Source organism: Pipistrellus hanaki (assembly GCF_964339955.1).
Source record: "Pipistrellus hanaki genome assembly, chromosome: 11".
NCBI lineage: Eukaryota > Metazoa > Chordata > Mammalia > Chiroptera > Vespertilionidae > Pipistrellus > Pipistrellus hanaki.
The window spans coordinates 71,261,518-71,274,263 of NC_140513.1; the positions used below are offsets into that span (position 1 = coordinate 71,261,518).

The following is a 12,746-nucleotide window of genomic DNA, read 5'->3' on the forward strand; positions in this document are numbered from 1 at the left end:
TTCCTGGCCTAGAACTTGAGACTCGTTATTCTTAATAAATTTCAAGTTCTCGTTTGAAAGCAACAAATACCTTTTTTCACAAAACAATTCAGAATGTTTCTTGTTAATTTGTTGGCAGTCATTCCCCTGAAATGGACTTTCGTTGCCGCCAGGCGTGCATGTCCGCGGGCCGGGCTCCGCATCTGCTGCCGTGGGAGCAGCACAGGCCATGGTCAGGAAAGCTGTTCGTTGGGCTTTTCATCTTCTCCTTTTAAAAGTTAGTTTGTAAAGTCCTCTTTACAGGCTGGTCTGTTTGCAATGCCCACACACACGTGAGCTGCAGAGAGCCCTCTGCTCCAGGACGTGCCCCGCAGGGAGCGGGAGCCTGTGCAGACAGGAGCGGACAGGGCAGCTCAGACTTGGCTGGAGGTGCTCCCCTGGAGGGAGCGGAGGGACACCTGCATTCCCAGCACGCAGGCAGACAGCGATGCGCTGCCGAGGCCACAGCAGGCTCTGGGGGCACCTCTTCCAGCCCTGAGCCCACTTGGTGGTGGGCTGGCTGCCCAGTGGGTGGGAGGAGACCTCTCAGGAGATGTGAGCGCCTGAAGGCCATCTTGAGAACACATGCGTAAATGTGCTAGAGACAGGGGTCCTGTAGGAAGAATTAGGCAGTGACCCAATCGGGTGTGACCAAGCGACATCCTTCAACTCTCCTCCGGTGCCAACAGCAGGGACACTGGCCCAGTAGTCACAGTCGTGGGCACAGTGGTGGGCCCGTAGGAAGTACCATCCAGGCACTGCCCACATCGAGGGCTCAGTCACACCTGAGCTGGGTCTCCCGTGGGGCTGGGCCTCCGGTGGAGCTGGGCCTCTGAGGGAGCTGGGCCTCTGAGGGAGCTGGGCCTCCGGTGGGGCTGGGCCTCCAATGGGGCTGGGCCTCCGGTGAAGCTGGGCCTCTGGTGGAGCTGGGCCTCCGGTGGGGCTGGGCCTCCGATGGGGCTGGGCCTCCGGTGGGGCTGGGCCTCCGATGGGGCTGGGGCTTCTGTGGGGCTGGGCCTCTGAGGGAGCTGGGGCTGTGAGGCAGCTGTTTCCTAAAACCTCGGCTCCCTTCCTTAGGCGATGACTTTCTCAAACAGGATCGCAGCACCGCATGGCGTTCCTGGGGTGGAGTTAATTCACAGAGCATTCCTTCACACTTAAAAGGGGAAAGGGACAATTAAAATGAAGCTTGTTGCGCTTCTGCTCAGGTGTCTGAGCTTGGGCCGCCCTCTGTGAAGGGAGGAGCAGACCCACCAGGCATGGCCAGTGTCGGGGCAGCGTGGCTCCTGGGTGCGCCTGGCCTGGGCTGACAGCTGGCACCCCACAGACAGGCGTGGAGGTGTCCCGGCCAGAACACAGCAGTGTGTGTGAGGGCCCAGAGGAGGGATTTGAGCTGGGGAGCTGCGGGGAGAGTGTCCTGTGGTTGGCGGGGGGTTCTGTGTGAGCCCCGGACGCCTGGGCAGCACTGGCCTCAGAGGGAACGGGCTCACTCTCTGTTGCAGGGCCCGTGGACACGGCCAGCACGCCGGGAGGGACGGCGCCGGCGGCCCCCGCGGGAGCAGCCCCCACCTACGTGAACACCCAGCGGAGACCGCAGCGGGCCGTGCCGGGCGCGGGCGGCAGTGCGGAGAGCAGCCCGAGGAAGGACCTCTTCGACATGAGTGCGTTTCCATTCGCTTGGTTTCTTTCCTTTTGAGGTTGCTTTCCATCTTTATCGGAAATCGTGCGGCTACTGAGTTTCCTGCAAGCCGAGTTTGCTGCGCTTTCCCACTGTGCCTGGGCTTTCCGGGCCTGGGACTTTGGCCAGCTCTGCTTTGGGATCCATCCCTTCCTTTCAAGCAGAGACAAAGCCATTTCCCCGCCTTTGGCATTGACTTAGCAATCGAAAACCCCGGTGTATGGAGACAAACAATATACATAAATAAACACACTCACTTATGTATTCTCTTAAATGTTAATGGCCATTGTGCACCAAGCGTTGTCTCCGTTGCTAAGGATGCCGAAGTGTAATGCATGGCCATGTGCTCAGAGTTCTCAATCTGTTGAGCAAGAAATTGCAACAGACCCTTCTCGTATACAGGCACATGCTTCCCTCTCATTTTCCTCTTATTCTCTCTTCCTTTACAACTACAAGTCTCCTCCCTGCTCTACTGAACACTTACCATGTGTCAAATGCCATGCTTCTCACTTTGCCTATATACACAACAACCAATAGGCCAAGTCTGTTTCTGTGGAGCCAAAATCACCAGTATGTATTAGCAGTTAGTAACAAGTGCACAGATAAAAACGAAGACAGAGAGAGGCAGGTAGCTACTCAGACAGCAGTGCAGTGTGCGGAGGGGGGGAAGGGAGAGAAGGGGGTACTACAGACTTTCTGTTTGTCATAAACATCACGAGAATTTAATCATCCATGAACTGATTTATGGAAGTGGAAACTGTTTTTAAGGAATTTTTAAAGAACTTCCTAAGCTAACAAGAGTTTTATATCCCACTATTAGACTCAGTGGATAGAGCGTCGGCCAGCCTGTGAACTGAAAGGTCTCAGGTTCGATTCTGGTCAAGGGCACATGCCCAGGTTGTAGGCTCAATCCCCAGTGGGGGACTTGCAGGAGGCAGCCAATCCAAGGTTCTCTCTCATCATGGATGTTTCTATTTCTCTTTTGTCTCTGAAATCAATAAAAAAATATATATTTAAAAAAAGAGTTTAATATCCCAAAATTTCTTTTTCAAATTCCATAAGAATTTAAAAGCTAAAGGGGGGACTAGATTAGCATTTAACAACTTTTACCACAGCTATGCACTTATTATTTAATTTAATTTTGCAATGATAGTATAGGTAGATCATACTACAGTCATGTGCCGCAGAATGACATTTGGATCAACTACAGGCTGCATTTGTGATGGTGGCCCCATAAGACTACAATGCAGATGAAAAAGTCCCGTCACCTAGTGAGGTTATTGGCATCCCACAGTGCAACACATTACTGTGTGTTTGTGGTGATAGGTTGTAAACAAACTACTGCACTGCCAATTGTACAAAAGTACCAGCTGCATTTGGGTAAGTGCAAGCTATGACATTCCAGCAATGACAGAATAGCCTAGTGACACATTTGCAGAAAGTGTCCCCATCATTCAGTGACACATGACTGCATTATTGTCACTATTGCTATTATTATCCTATTTTACAGAGGAGAGAACAGAGTACCCTAGAGGTTAAGTAACTTGACTGCTCGTAAAGGCAACCTTGCCGGCTTGACCCCTGCTGTCCGTGACATCGCGTGTGAGTGAGGAAGGATTGCGTGCTTTTATGACCAGGCGGCACCATGATAACCAGAGTCTAACTCTCCCAGCCATTGTGGGTTCACAGATACTGGACTCCCGTTCCGTCTTTCAAAGATGACTGGAGCCAGAAGAACTGTGGAACCTCAGTGCTTCAGGGCACCTCACCAGTCACCTGGTCCGATCCCTTCACTTCAGTGACGTGGGGACAGCCTGGAGGGGTGAGGCAGCTCTCCCCAGACGCTGAGCCACAGGAGCCGCTAGGGCTCCTCCAGCGTTAGCAGGGCTCACACCCGCAGTTTAGTGGCTGCACCTGTTTCATTGGTCAGTTCACCAGTGGCTCCTCGCCCCAGGTCTTGGGAGTTAGATTGGCCTGCAGTTCCAAATGAGAACTATGAGAACCAGAGCCAACATGTTCTCATCCATCTATTTCTACTCCTGATCCCAACAAAAAAGCAGAAAGGGCCCTGGAGGGCAAGTATCTACTGAAAAGTATGAAAAAATAAAGGCAGTGCTCTGTTGTTTATTTTTAACCACAACAGCAAAATAACATTGGTGATGGTGGTGGTGGTGGTGGTGATGATAAATGATGATAATGTTAGATAATGGTGATTGTGGTGGTGGTGATGATAAATAATGATAATGTTAGGATAATGGTGATGGTGGTGGTGGTGATGATGAATGATAATGGTAGGATAATGGTGATGGTGGTGGTGGTGATGATAAATGGTGATAATAGTAGGATAATGGCGATGGTTGTCCTGGTGATGATAAATGATTATAATGGTAGGATAATGGCGATGGTTGTCCTGGTGATGATAAATGATTATAATGGTAGGATAATGGTGATGGTGGTGGTGGTGATGATAAATGGTGATAACAGTAGGATAATGGTGATGGTGGTGGTGGTGATGATGAATGGTGATAATAGTAGCATAATGGTGATGGTTGTGGGGGTGATGATAAGTGGTGATAATAGGATAATGGTGATGGTGGTGGTGGTAGTGATGATAAATGATGATAATAGTAGGATAATGGTGATGGTGGTGGTGATGATGCTAAATGGTGATAATAGGATAATGGTGATGGTGGTGGTAGTTGTGATGATAAATGGTGATAATAGTAGGATAATGGTGATGGTGGTGGTGGTGATGGTGATGATAAATGGTGATAATACTAGGGTAATGGTGATGGTGGTGGTGGTGATGATAAATAGTGATAATAGTAGGTAATGGTGATTGTGGTGATGTTGATACTAAATGGTGACAATAGTAGGATAATGGTGATGGTGATGATAAATGGTTATAATAGTAGGATAATGGTGATGGTGGTGGTGATGATGATAAATGGTGAATACAGTAGGATAATGGTGATGGTGGTGGTGGTGGTAGTGATGATAAGTGGTGATAATAGTAGGATAATGCTGATTGTGATGGTGGTAGTGAAGATAAATGGTGATAATAGTAGGATAATGGTGATGGTGGTGGTGATGGTGATGATAAATGGTTATAATAGTATGATAATGGTGATGGTGTTGGTGGTGATTATGATAAATGGTGATAATAGTAGGATAATGTTGATGGTGGTGGTGGTGGTGATGATAAATGGTGATAATGGTAGAATGATGGTGATGGTGATGGTGGTGGTGATGATAAATGGTGATAATGGTAGGATAATGGTGATGGTGGTGGTGGTGGTGATGATAAATGGTGATAATGGTAGATAATGGTGATGGTGGTGGTGGTGGTGATGATAAATGGTGATAATGGTAGGATAATGGTGATGGTGGTGGTGGTGGTGATGACCGGGTTGGCAGTGTGTCCCCAATAGGCATTCTGACACCACATTCATGGGCTTGCCCCTCCTTTTTCCAGAGTGCTTTTGCACAATTATTTATTTGAAAATCAAAGCCTGAGTTTGCTGAGGCCCCTCTGACCTGCTTGCTGCTGTGTCTGTTGGTATCAGAGCAGACGCCGTGCCATGGACGGTGCCCTGTGGTGCGAGGCTGGTTCCGAGGGCCTGCGGTCAGGCTCCTCCGGACACTCACGCCACAACCTCTCCCTCAGGGACAGTGAGGGCCGAGGGAAGGCAGGCACCTGGCCTGGGCACGGCACACAACAGGCACCCAATTAGATGTCAGTTTTATTTTCTTTAAGAATTCACCCGAAAATCTTGCAAATTGTCTTTCTCTTCCTTTGGTTTGGTAGGTTTCTGTTCAGAGGAGAACATGTTTGTTAGAGGCTAGCCAACATTCCAGAGGGAGTAGATGGCATGTAATATGCACGGCCTCCTATGGCGGGCAAAACTGAATGCATCCAGACCAGCTGGACCCGGTGTGCTTGAGTCCTTGGCACAAGGCACAGTGCCCGCTGCCTCGGGAAAGAGGCTTATCAGGACTCAGGCCAAGATTTGGGCTGTACTTTCCAATGCTTGTGACTCGTCTCATTATATTACCAGCTGTCATTTGTCCCTAGTTCGTCCATCTGGCAGCACTGCCTTTGCACTCTCACCCCTCACGTTTATTGTGTATTATTTGCTCTTCCTGGGTGCACCTGCTGCTGGCAAATGCTATGGCAGAACCTTTTGAAGATGCTCTCAAGAACCAGCCCGCGGGGCCCGTGCTGAGCAAGGCAGCCTCCGTGGAGTGCATCAGCCCCCTCTCACCCAGAGCCCCGGACGCCAGGATGCTGGAGGAGCTGAAAGCCGAGCTGTGGTACCAAGGCCAGATGAGCAGGAAGGAGGCGGAGGGGCTGCTGAAGAGAGATGGAGACTTCCTGGTCAGGAAGAGCACCACCAACCCGGGCTCCTTTGTGCTCACCGGCATGCATGACGGCCAGGCCAAGCACCTGCTGCTCGTGGACCCGGAAGGCACGGTGAGCACAGGGCGGCTGCTTCTCCTCCCCCACTCACAGGCGCTGCGGGGGGCCCCATGGCCGCCCTGCAGGAGCCAGAGCCAGGCCCGGGCCGTGCCCCCCCCACCCGAGAGGTAGTGCTGGTGAGAACAAGCTCACCGGCGCAGTGCGGCAGCGCCAGCCTCTGTGGTCTCACTGCTGTCCCATCGTCCAGCCGGCACATTTGACTTCACCCTGCACAGGGCAGGGCCTGCTAAGTTAATAGGCGGAATTACGTGAACTAACCATGGGCTGAGTTCCAGGCTGGCTGGGAGAAAACAGAGAAGCAGGCGGAGTTAGCTGAGCAGTGGTTAGGCATGTTGCACTTTTCACTGGGAGGCAGGGATGCAGGCTCAGTCTTCAGCTGCATGGGGTGCTCCTGGTTCACAGGTCAGTGCTCAACCACTGAGCCACGCTGGCCAGGCCTGAAATTATTTTTGAAGATGATTTCAGATAGAGACCCAACATTTTAAATATCTGCATGTAGTGAGCCAATCTTTTTGGTCCCATTTGCCAAATAATTCACCTTTTCCCTGCAGTGCTGATGCCCTGCCTATTAGCACGGAGTCTCTGTGTCCTGGCTGTTTCTGCACCACCAGCTCTGTCCTAGTGACCTCCCTGCTTAGTGTTTCTCGTATAAGTGCCAGCTGTGCTAGTCATTACGGCTTTGAAACTGTCCTAACCTCTGGTGGGGTGAGTCCTTCCTCTTGATTCTCTTGTTGATAAGTTGCCTTACCTATTCTCAGATCCTCATTCTTCTTTGTTCAGATTTTTAAAAAATATATATATTTTATTGATTTTTTACAGAGAGGAAGGGAGAGGAATAGAGAGCTAGAAACATCGATGAGAGAGAAACATCGACCAGCTGCCTCCTGCACAGACTCTACTGGGGATGTGCCCGTACCAATGTACATGCCCTTGACCAGAATCGAACCCAGGACCTTTCAGTCCATAGGCCGACACTCTAACCATTGAGCCAAAGGTTTTGGCTTTGTTCAGATTTTAGATTCACTTTATCAAGGAGGGGGGGGAATGCTATAATGAGGTTTTGGTAAGATTTGCATTGAATTTATAGATTAATTTGGGGAAAGCTGACATTTTTCAATATTAAGTCATCACATCCATGAGCATGGCATAAGGCTCCACTTAGTTAGAATTTTAAAATTCTCTTCAGAAAGCTCTTCTGTTTCCTGTGTTAGGTTACTTCCTAGTGTCTCGTTCTAGTTCCTGTTGTAAGTGGTATGTGATTTTTGGTTCCTTTTTCTCAACAGTTACTGTGCAGGGAGTGCAAACACTGACAGTTTTGTTGCCTGCCTTCCAATCCCTGACAGTGTTCTAACTCCACCATGCAATGGCCAGGAGAGGGCGCCCTTGTCTTGTTGCAGTGTTTGAGGTTTTCCATTCAGGATGATGTGAGTTTTGGGTAGACAGTCCTTGTCAGCCTGAAGAACTTCCCTCCCTTCTTCCCTCCCTCCCTCCCTTCGTTTCTTCCTTCCTTTTGTTGTTTATTCACCTTCCAATGTGTACCTAATGGCTACTAAATCTAGGCATTGTTTTTATCATCTGGGATATGTTCATGAACCAGTTAAAAGAATAAGCCTCTGCTCTATTGGAATTGATGCATATTAATTACCTAAGTACTTTTATCAAGTGTAGATATTGAACTTTATCAAATGCTTCGTCAGTGTCTTTTGAGATAATTCTGTGATTTTTTTCTTAAGTCCATTAACATAGGTAGATGTTTCTGATGTTATGTTTTGGTACGAACCCTTTCGGTCTTGATGTAGGAATTGTGAAGTACATTGTGGGATTTGGGCACCTAATTTTTTTAGGATTCTTCAGTCACTGTTCCTAAGTGAAGTGTCTTCATTGTGTTTGCTGCTGTCATTTGTGTGTGCTCATCTGGTTTGGGTGCCAAGATTATAGGGTTATATGCACCCATTCCAGTGAGTTAGATTTACTCCACACAAGACAACCCAGTCCATGCCTTTTAACCATTTCATCTCAAGTAGAATCCCCTGGATATCCCCCATTTCTTTTTTCTTTTTTCTTTTATTGATTTTTTTTTTTTAGAGAGGAAGAGAGAGGGATAGAGAGTTAGAAACATTTATGAGAGAGAAACATCAACCAGCTGCCTCTTGCACCACCCCTACTGGGGATGTGCCTGCAATCAAGGCACATGCCCTTGACCGGAATCGAACCCAGGACCTTTCAGTCCTCAGGCCGATGCTCTATCCACTGAGCCAAACCGGTTTCGGCAATATCCCCTATTTCTTCACCCAGCTTTATTTTCTCTCTCAAGCACGTATCACACACAAACACTAGTTTACTTGCTAGTTTGCTTATTAGTTACTCCTCACCCCCAACCTGGACTGTAATCGCCATGAAGGTAGCGGTTTTCCTAACTGCACTGTCCCTGGCACCTACAGTTAGCTCATTTTTGCTACTTCACAATTTTTGACAAGATTTTTTGGTTTTTCTAGAATTTGTTTTGTTCCTGGCACATAGTAGGTATTCAACAAGCATTAGACAAGTGAATTCATAAATTAACCTCGAGCTCTTTTAGGAATTGAGAGCCCAAGAAGGTAATGTGGGGTAGCAAGGATCATCAGACATAGAATCACAAGCTAGGCTTTTCTAAACAGAATCAGTCAACTTCTTTCTATGTGCATAGGCTGTCTGTTAATACACTTATTTTTATCCAGAGAAAATACCTAAGCAATTCAATGAGAATATAATTGTTGAAATTTTAAGGTATTTTTAAAAAATAAAAAGTTAGCCTGACCAGTGTGGCTCAGTGGTTGAGTGTTAACCCATGAACCAAGAAGTCACAGTTTGATTCTGGTCAGGTCACATGCCCAGGTTGTGGGCTCGATCCCCAATAGGGGACGTGTAGGAGGCAGCTGATTAATGATGTTTCTCTCCCAGCAATGTTTCTCTCTCTCCTTCCTTCTCTCTCTCTCTCTCTCTCAAAAAAAAAAAAAAAAAAAAAAACCACGAAAAAAACAATAGCAGCAACAACAAAACAAACAAACAAAACAAACAAAAAACATTTAAAAAAATCTAAAGTTAAAATTTAGCTAAATTATACATCTTATAGTCCAAAAGTAAATTTTTTTGTTCACTCAGTTATTATGTCTCAGCAACATGCCTTTAAACTTTTTATCAATGTAACACCCCCAAAACCAAGAGGCTTTTAATAAGAAGCAATAGCCCGCAATTTCTCTTCCACGTGCAGGGGTCTTCAAACTACGGCCCGAGGGCCACATGCAGCCCCCAGGGGAGTCTGATCCTGCCCGCCAGGTTTTTGGGGCAGTGAGCACAGCCGAGGTGTTACAGTAGGAATTAGTAGTTCATATAGTCCGGCCCTCCAGCTCTCTGAGGGACTGTGATCTGGTTTGAGGACCCCTGCTCCACAGTATGTGACTGGCTGTTCAATTTTACATCATTTCTTGATGTTCCTTCTGAAACCTAAAGATTTAGCTCGTTTTTGCTACTTCACAATTTTTGACAAGATTTTTTAAAGTTATTCTAGTTTGTTTTGTGTCTTTAAAGCCATCAAACCTCTCTTTCTTGTTTCATTGGTGTCAAGAATGCTGCCTGGGATTGAACACAGAATGTGTCAAGAATGACTGGTTGCTATGACACCCACTGCAGCCAGGAAACGGGCTGATTGGGGGGTGGTACTGGCCTGCAAACCTCCCACAGCCCCTCTCCCTGGCTGGCCCCGCCCCTGAATGCCCCCTATCCCAATAAGGTGTGGGGCCTGTTGGCCCGCAGCCCCTCCCCTCAGCTGGCCCCACCCCCAATTGGCCCCCCCATTCTAATTGGGGGCAGGACCCGCTGGCCAGTCGCCTGCAGCCCCTCCCCCCAGCTGGCCTGGCCCTGATCTGCCTATTGGGACTGGGCTGGCTGGACCCCACCCAAGAACAAATTCTGCACTGGGCCTCTATTTACTAAATAACTATATTTTTCACTTCAATTCCATCAATTTTTCCTTTATATTTTGATGGTCTGTTATTATATTTGTAAACTGGAGGCCCAGTGCACAAATTCATGCAAGGGTGGGGTCCCTCTACCTGGCTGACGATCAAGGCCTATTGGGGGGCCAGCCAGAGTGGGAGAGGGGCCCTGGGAGGCTGGCCAGCTGGGGGGAGATGATATTTTTCCATCAGTTTACTTTCAATCTGTTAGTGTCTTTGGATGTAAAATGAATTTCTTAGAGACAACATATGTTTGTATCATTTATTATTTTTAATCTATTCTTCAAATCTGTCATTTGCCCATTTATATTTAAAGTATTTACTTATGAGAAGTGACCTATTATTTTTTTTCTGTATATCCTGCAGCTTTTTTTTTTTTTTTTGGTCTTATTCATTGTATTACTATATTCTTTTGTGTTTAGTTAATTTTTTTGTGAAACAATTTATTTATTTTTTATTATTATTATTTTTTTAATATATTTTATTGATTTTGTACAGAGAGGAAGGGAGAGAGATAGAGAGTTAGAAACATCGATGAGAGAGAGTCATCGATCAGCTGCCTCTTGCACACCCCCTACTGGGGATATGCCCGCAACCAAGGTACATGCCCTTGACCGGAATCAAACCCGGGACCCTTCAGTTCCCAAGTCGACGCTCTATCCATTGAGCCAAACCGGTCCTGGCTGATAAATTTCTTATTTCCATTTCATTTATCACTTTTTCTGGAAAATTCTCTTGTTCTTTCATTTGGGGTTGTTTCTTTGCCTCCTCATTTTGGCTTTCTGTTTGGGTTTGTGACTATGTATTAGGCGGATCTGCTACACCTCTCAATCTCCAGTGCAGGACAGCGCCAAATGCTGTTTCTGACTAATTAGTTCAGGTAAAGACTCATAGCCTCCAGAGACCACTCTGCCTATAAAATGATAGAATTCCATCTTGAATTGCCCTCAGGCCATCATCCACAGGTGTAGTGACAGTTTTTTCAACAAGGTGGTGCAATTGCTTCTGCCTGAAGGCTAATTGTTATTCTCAGTCTTTTAATGGGCCTTGGAGACTCTGCACCATTGGGCAAGGTGTCTTCCAATAGGGTAGGCCAGCTATCTTCCCCCCAGGTGAAGCCACCTGTATTATAAATGTCTGCATGAGAAAGATGACCTCGATTGTGTGAGGGAATGACTCAGCATAGGGAACTGGTGTGTCTGCCTTCTGATCTCTAACCCCCAGTGTCCCAAACCTGGCTTCTGCTCCCACAGCTCTAGTCCACTTTGCCCTCCCTCTGTCAGAGCACACGGTGAGTGACTACACAGGGAATTTTGTGTGTTGGCCCTTTAAGAGGGTGCCCGGGTTTCCAGCTCTCTCCCTGGCAGACAGCAACCCCACTGCTTTTCACAGCCAGATGTTATATGGGCATCCTTCTCAGTTTTGGTTCTCTCTGTGGGGGGGCCCTGTTTGGGGATTAGACCCCAGAGTTCTCAGTGGCAACCTCCCACAGCTGAGATATCTCTCCAGTACTTCAGCTACTGTCAGTGGGCGCCCAACCAGCCCCTTGTGCCTCTGCCCCTCCGATGAGTCTCCATTTTTCGTTCTTGGAAGCTTTTCTGTATTTTAGTTGTAATTCCAGTTTGGTCCTGGGAACGTGTCCATGCAGCATCCACTTACTCTGCCATCATTTTACTTTATTTTATTATCCTTTTAATGTCCATGAGATCTATAGGGATGACCTTTTTTTCATTTCTGATATTAATAATTTGTGTCCTCTTTTCCTTAGGTTGCCTGAAAGCTCATTGATTTTATTTATCTCTTCCAAAAACTGACTTTAGGGTCATTAGTTTTCTCTATTAGTTTCTCATTTCAATTTCATTGGTTTCTGCTCTAACCTTTATTATTTATTTTCTCTATTTATAATATTTTGGACTTAATTTGATTTTCTTTTGCTAGTTTCCCAGGGTTGAAGTTTACGTTATTGACTTCAGATCTTTCTTCTTCCAACATATGAATATTTCCTCTTGTCTCCTATGGCCTTCATGTTTGCTTCCTGGTTGTTATGCAGAGCCTCACACAGCGGTCTGGGGTAACATTCCCTATGCCATAGCTGCAGCAGAACCCTTGTAGGTACCGGGGGAAGCTTGCCTGGGTAAGTGCTCTTACCCAGCTCTTGCACATGGCAGCTGAGATAGCTCTGTGGCTCCAAGTTCTCTGGGCAGGAGCCAGACACAGACCCAGGTTTCAGTAAATATTCATAGGAATGAAGTGAACTGGCCTTTTTTTTTTTTAATACAGTGGATTTATGACTTACCTCTTTTGTGTGCCTTTGTTTAAATGTGTCTTTATATTAGCCAGGCCATATACTCCAGAGCACTGATCAGTGGCCCTCAGTTTTGGTAGCAAGTTAGAATCATGGTCGTAGCATAAAGCACATCGGTGCCTGGGTCCCACCTCCCGTTCCTGATGCAGTCAGTCTGGGCATGGAGTAGCAAAGCTCCGTGGGTGATTCTGACACGAGCCCAGGTTGAGACCACTGCCTCAGACACTTCCCATCATAAATCCTCATTAATCTACCCTCATTGCCCAGACT

General features: G+C 47.1%; 1 protein-coding gene across 2 annotated transcripts in view; it reads left to right on the forward strand.

Annotated features, from left to right (window-relative positions):
* SHC3 (SHC adaptor protein 3) overlaps nucleotides 1-12,746 on the forward strand; it is a 138,041-nt gene that overhangs the window by 122,637 nt on the left and 2,658 nt on the right. Inside the window, exons 11-12 of one of the 2 annotated variants that reach the window (XM_084899077.1) lie at nucleotides 1,521-1,679; nucleotides 5,875-6,170. In XM_084899077.1, coding sequence (XP_084755203.1) covers nucleotides 1,521-1,679; nucleotides 5,875-6,170 — 455 coding nt within the window. The remainder of the gene's footprint in view (nucleotides 1-1,520; nucleotides 1,680-5,874; nucleotides 6,171-12,746) is intronic. The other variant, XM_084899078.1, reaches the window with a different exon arrangement.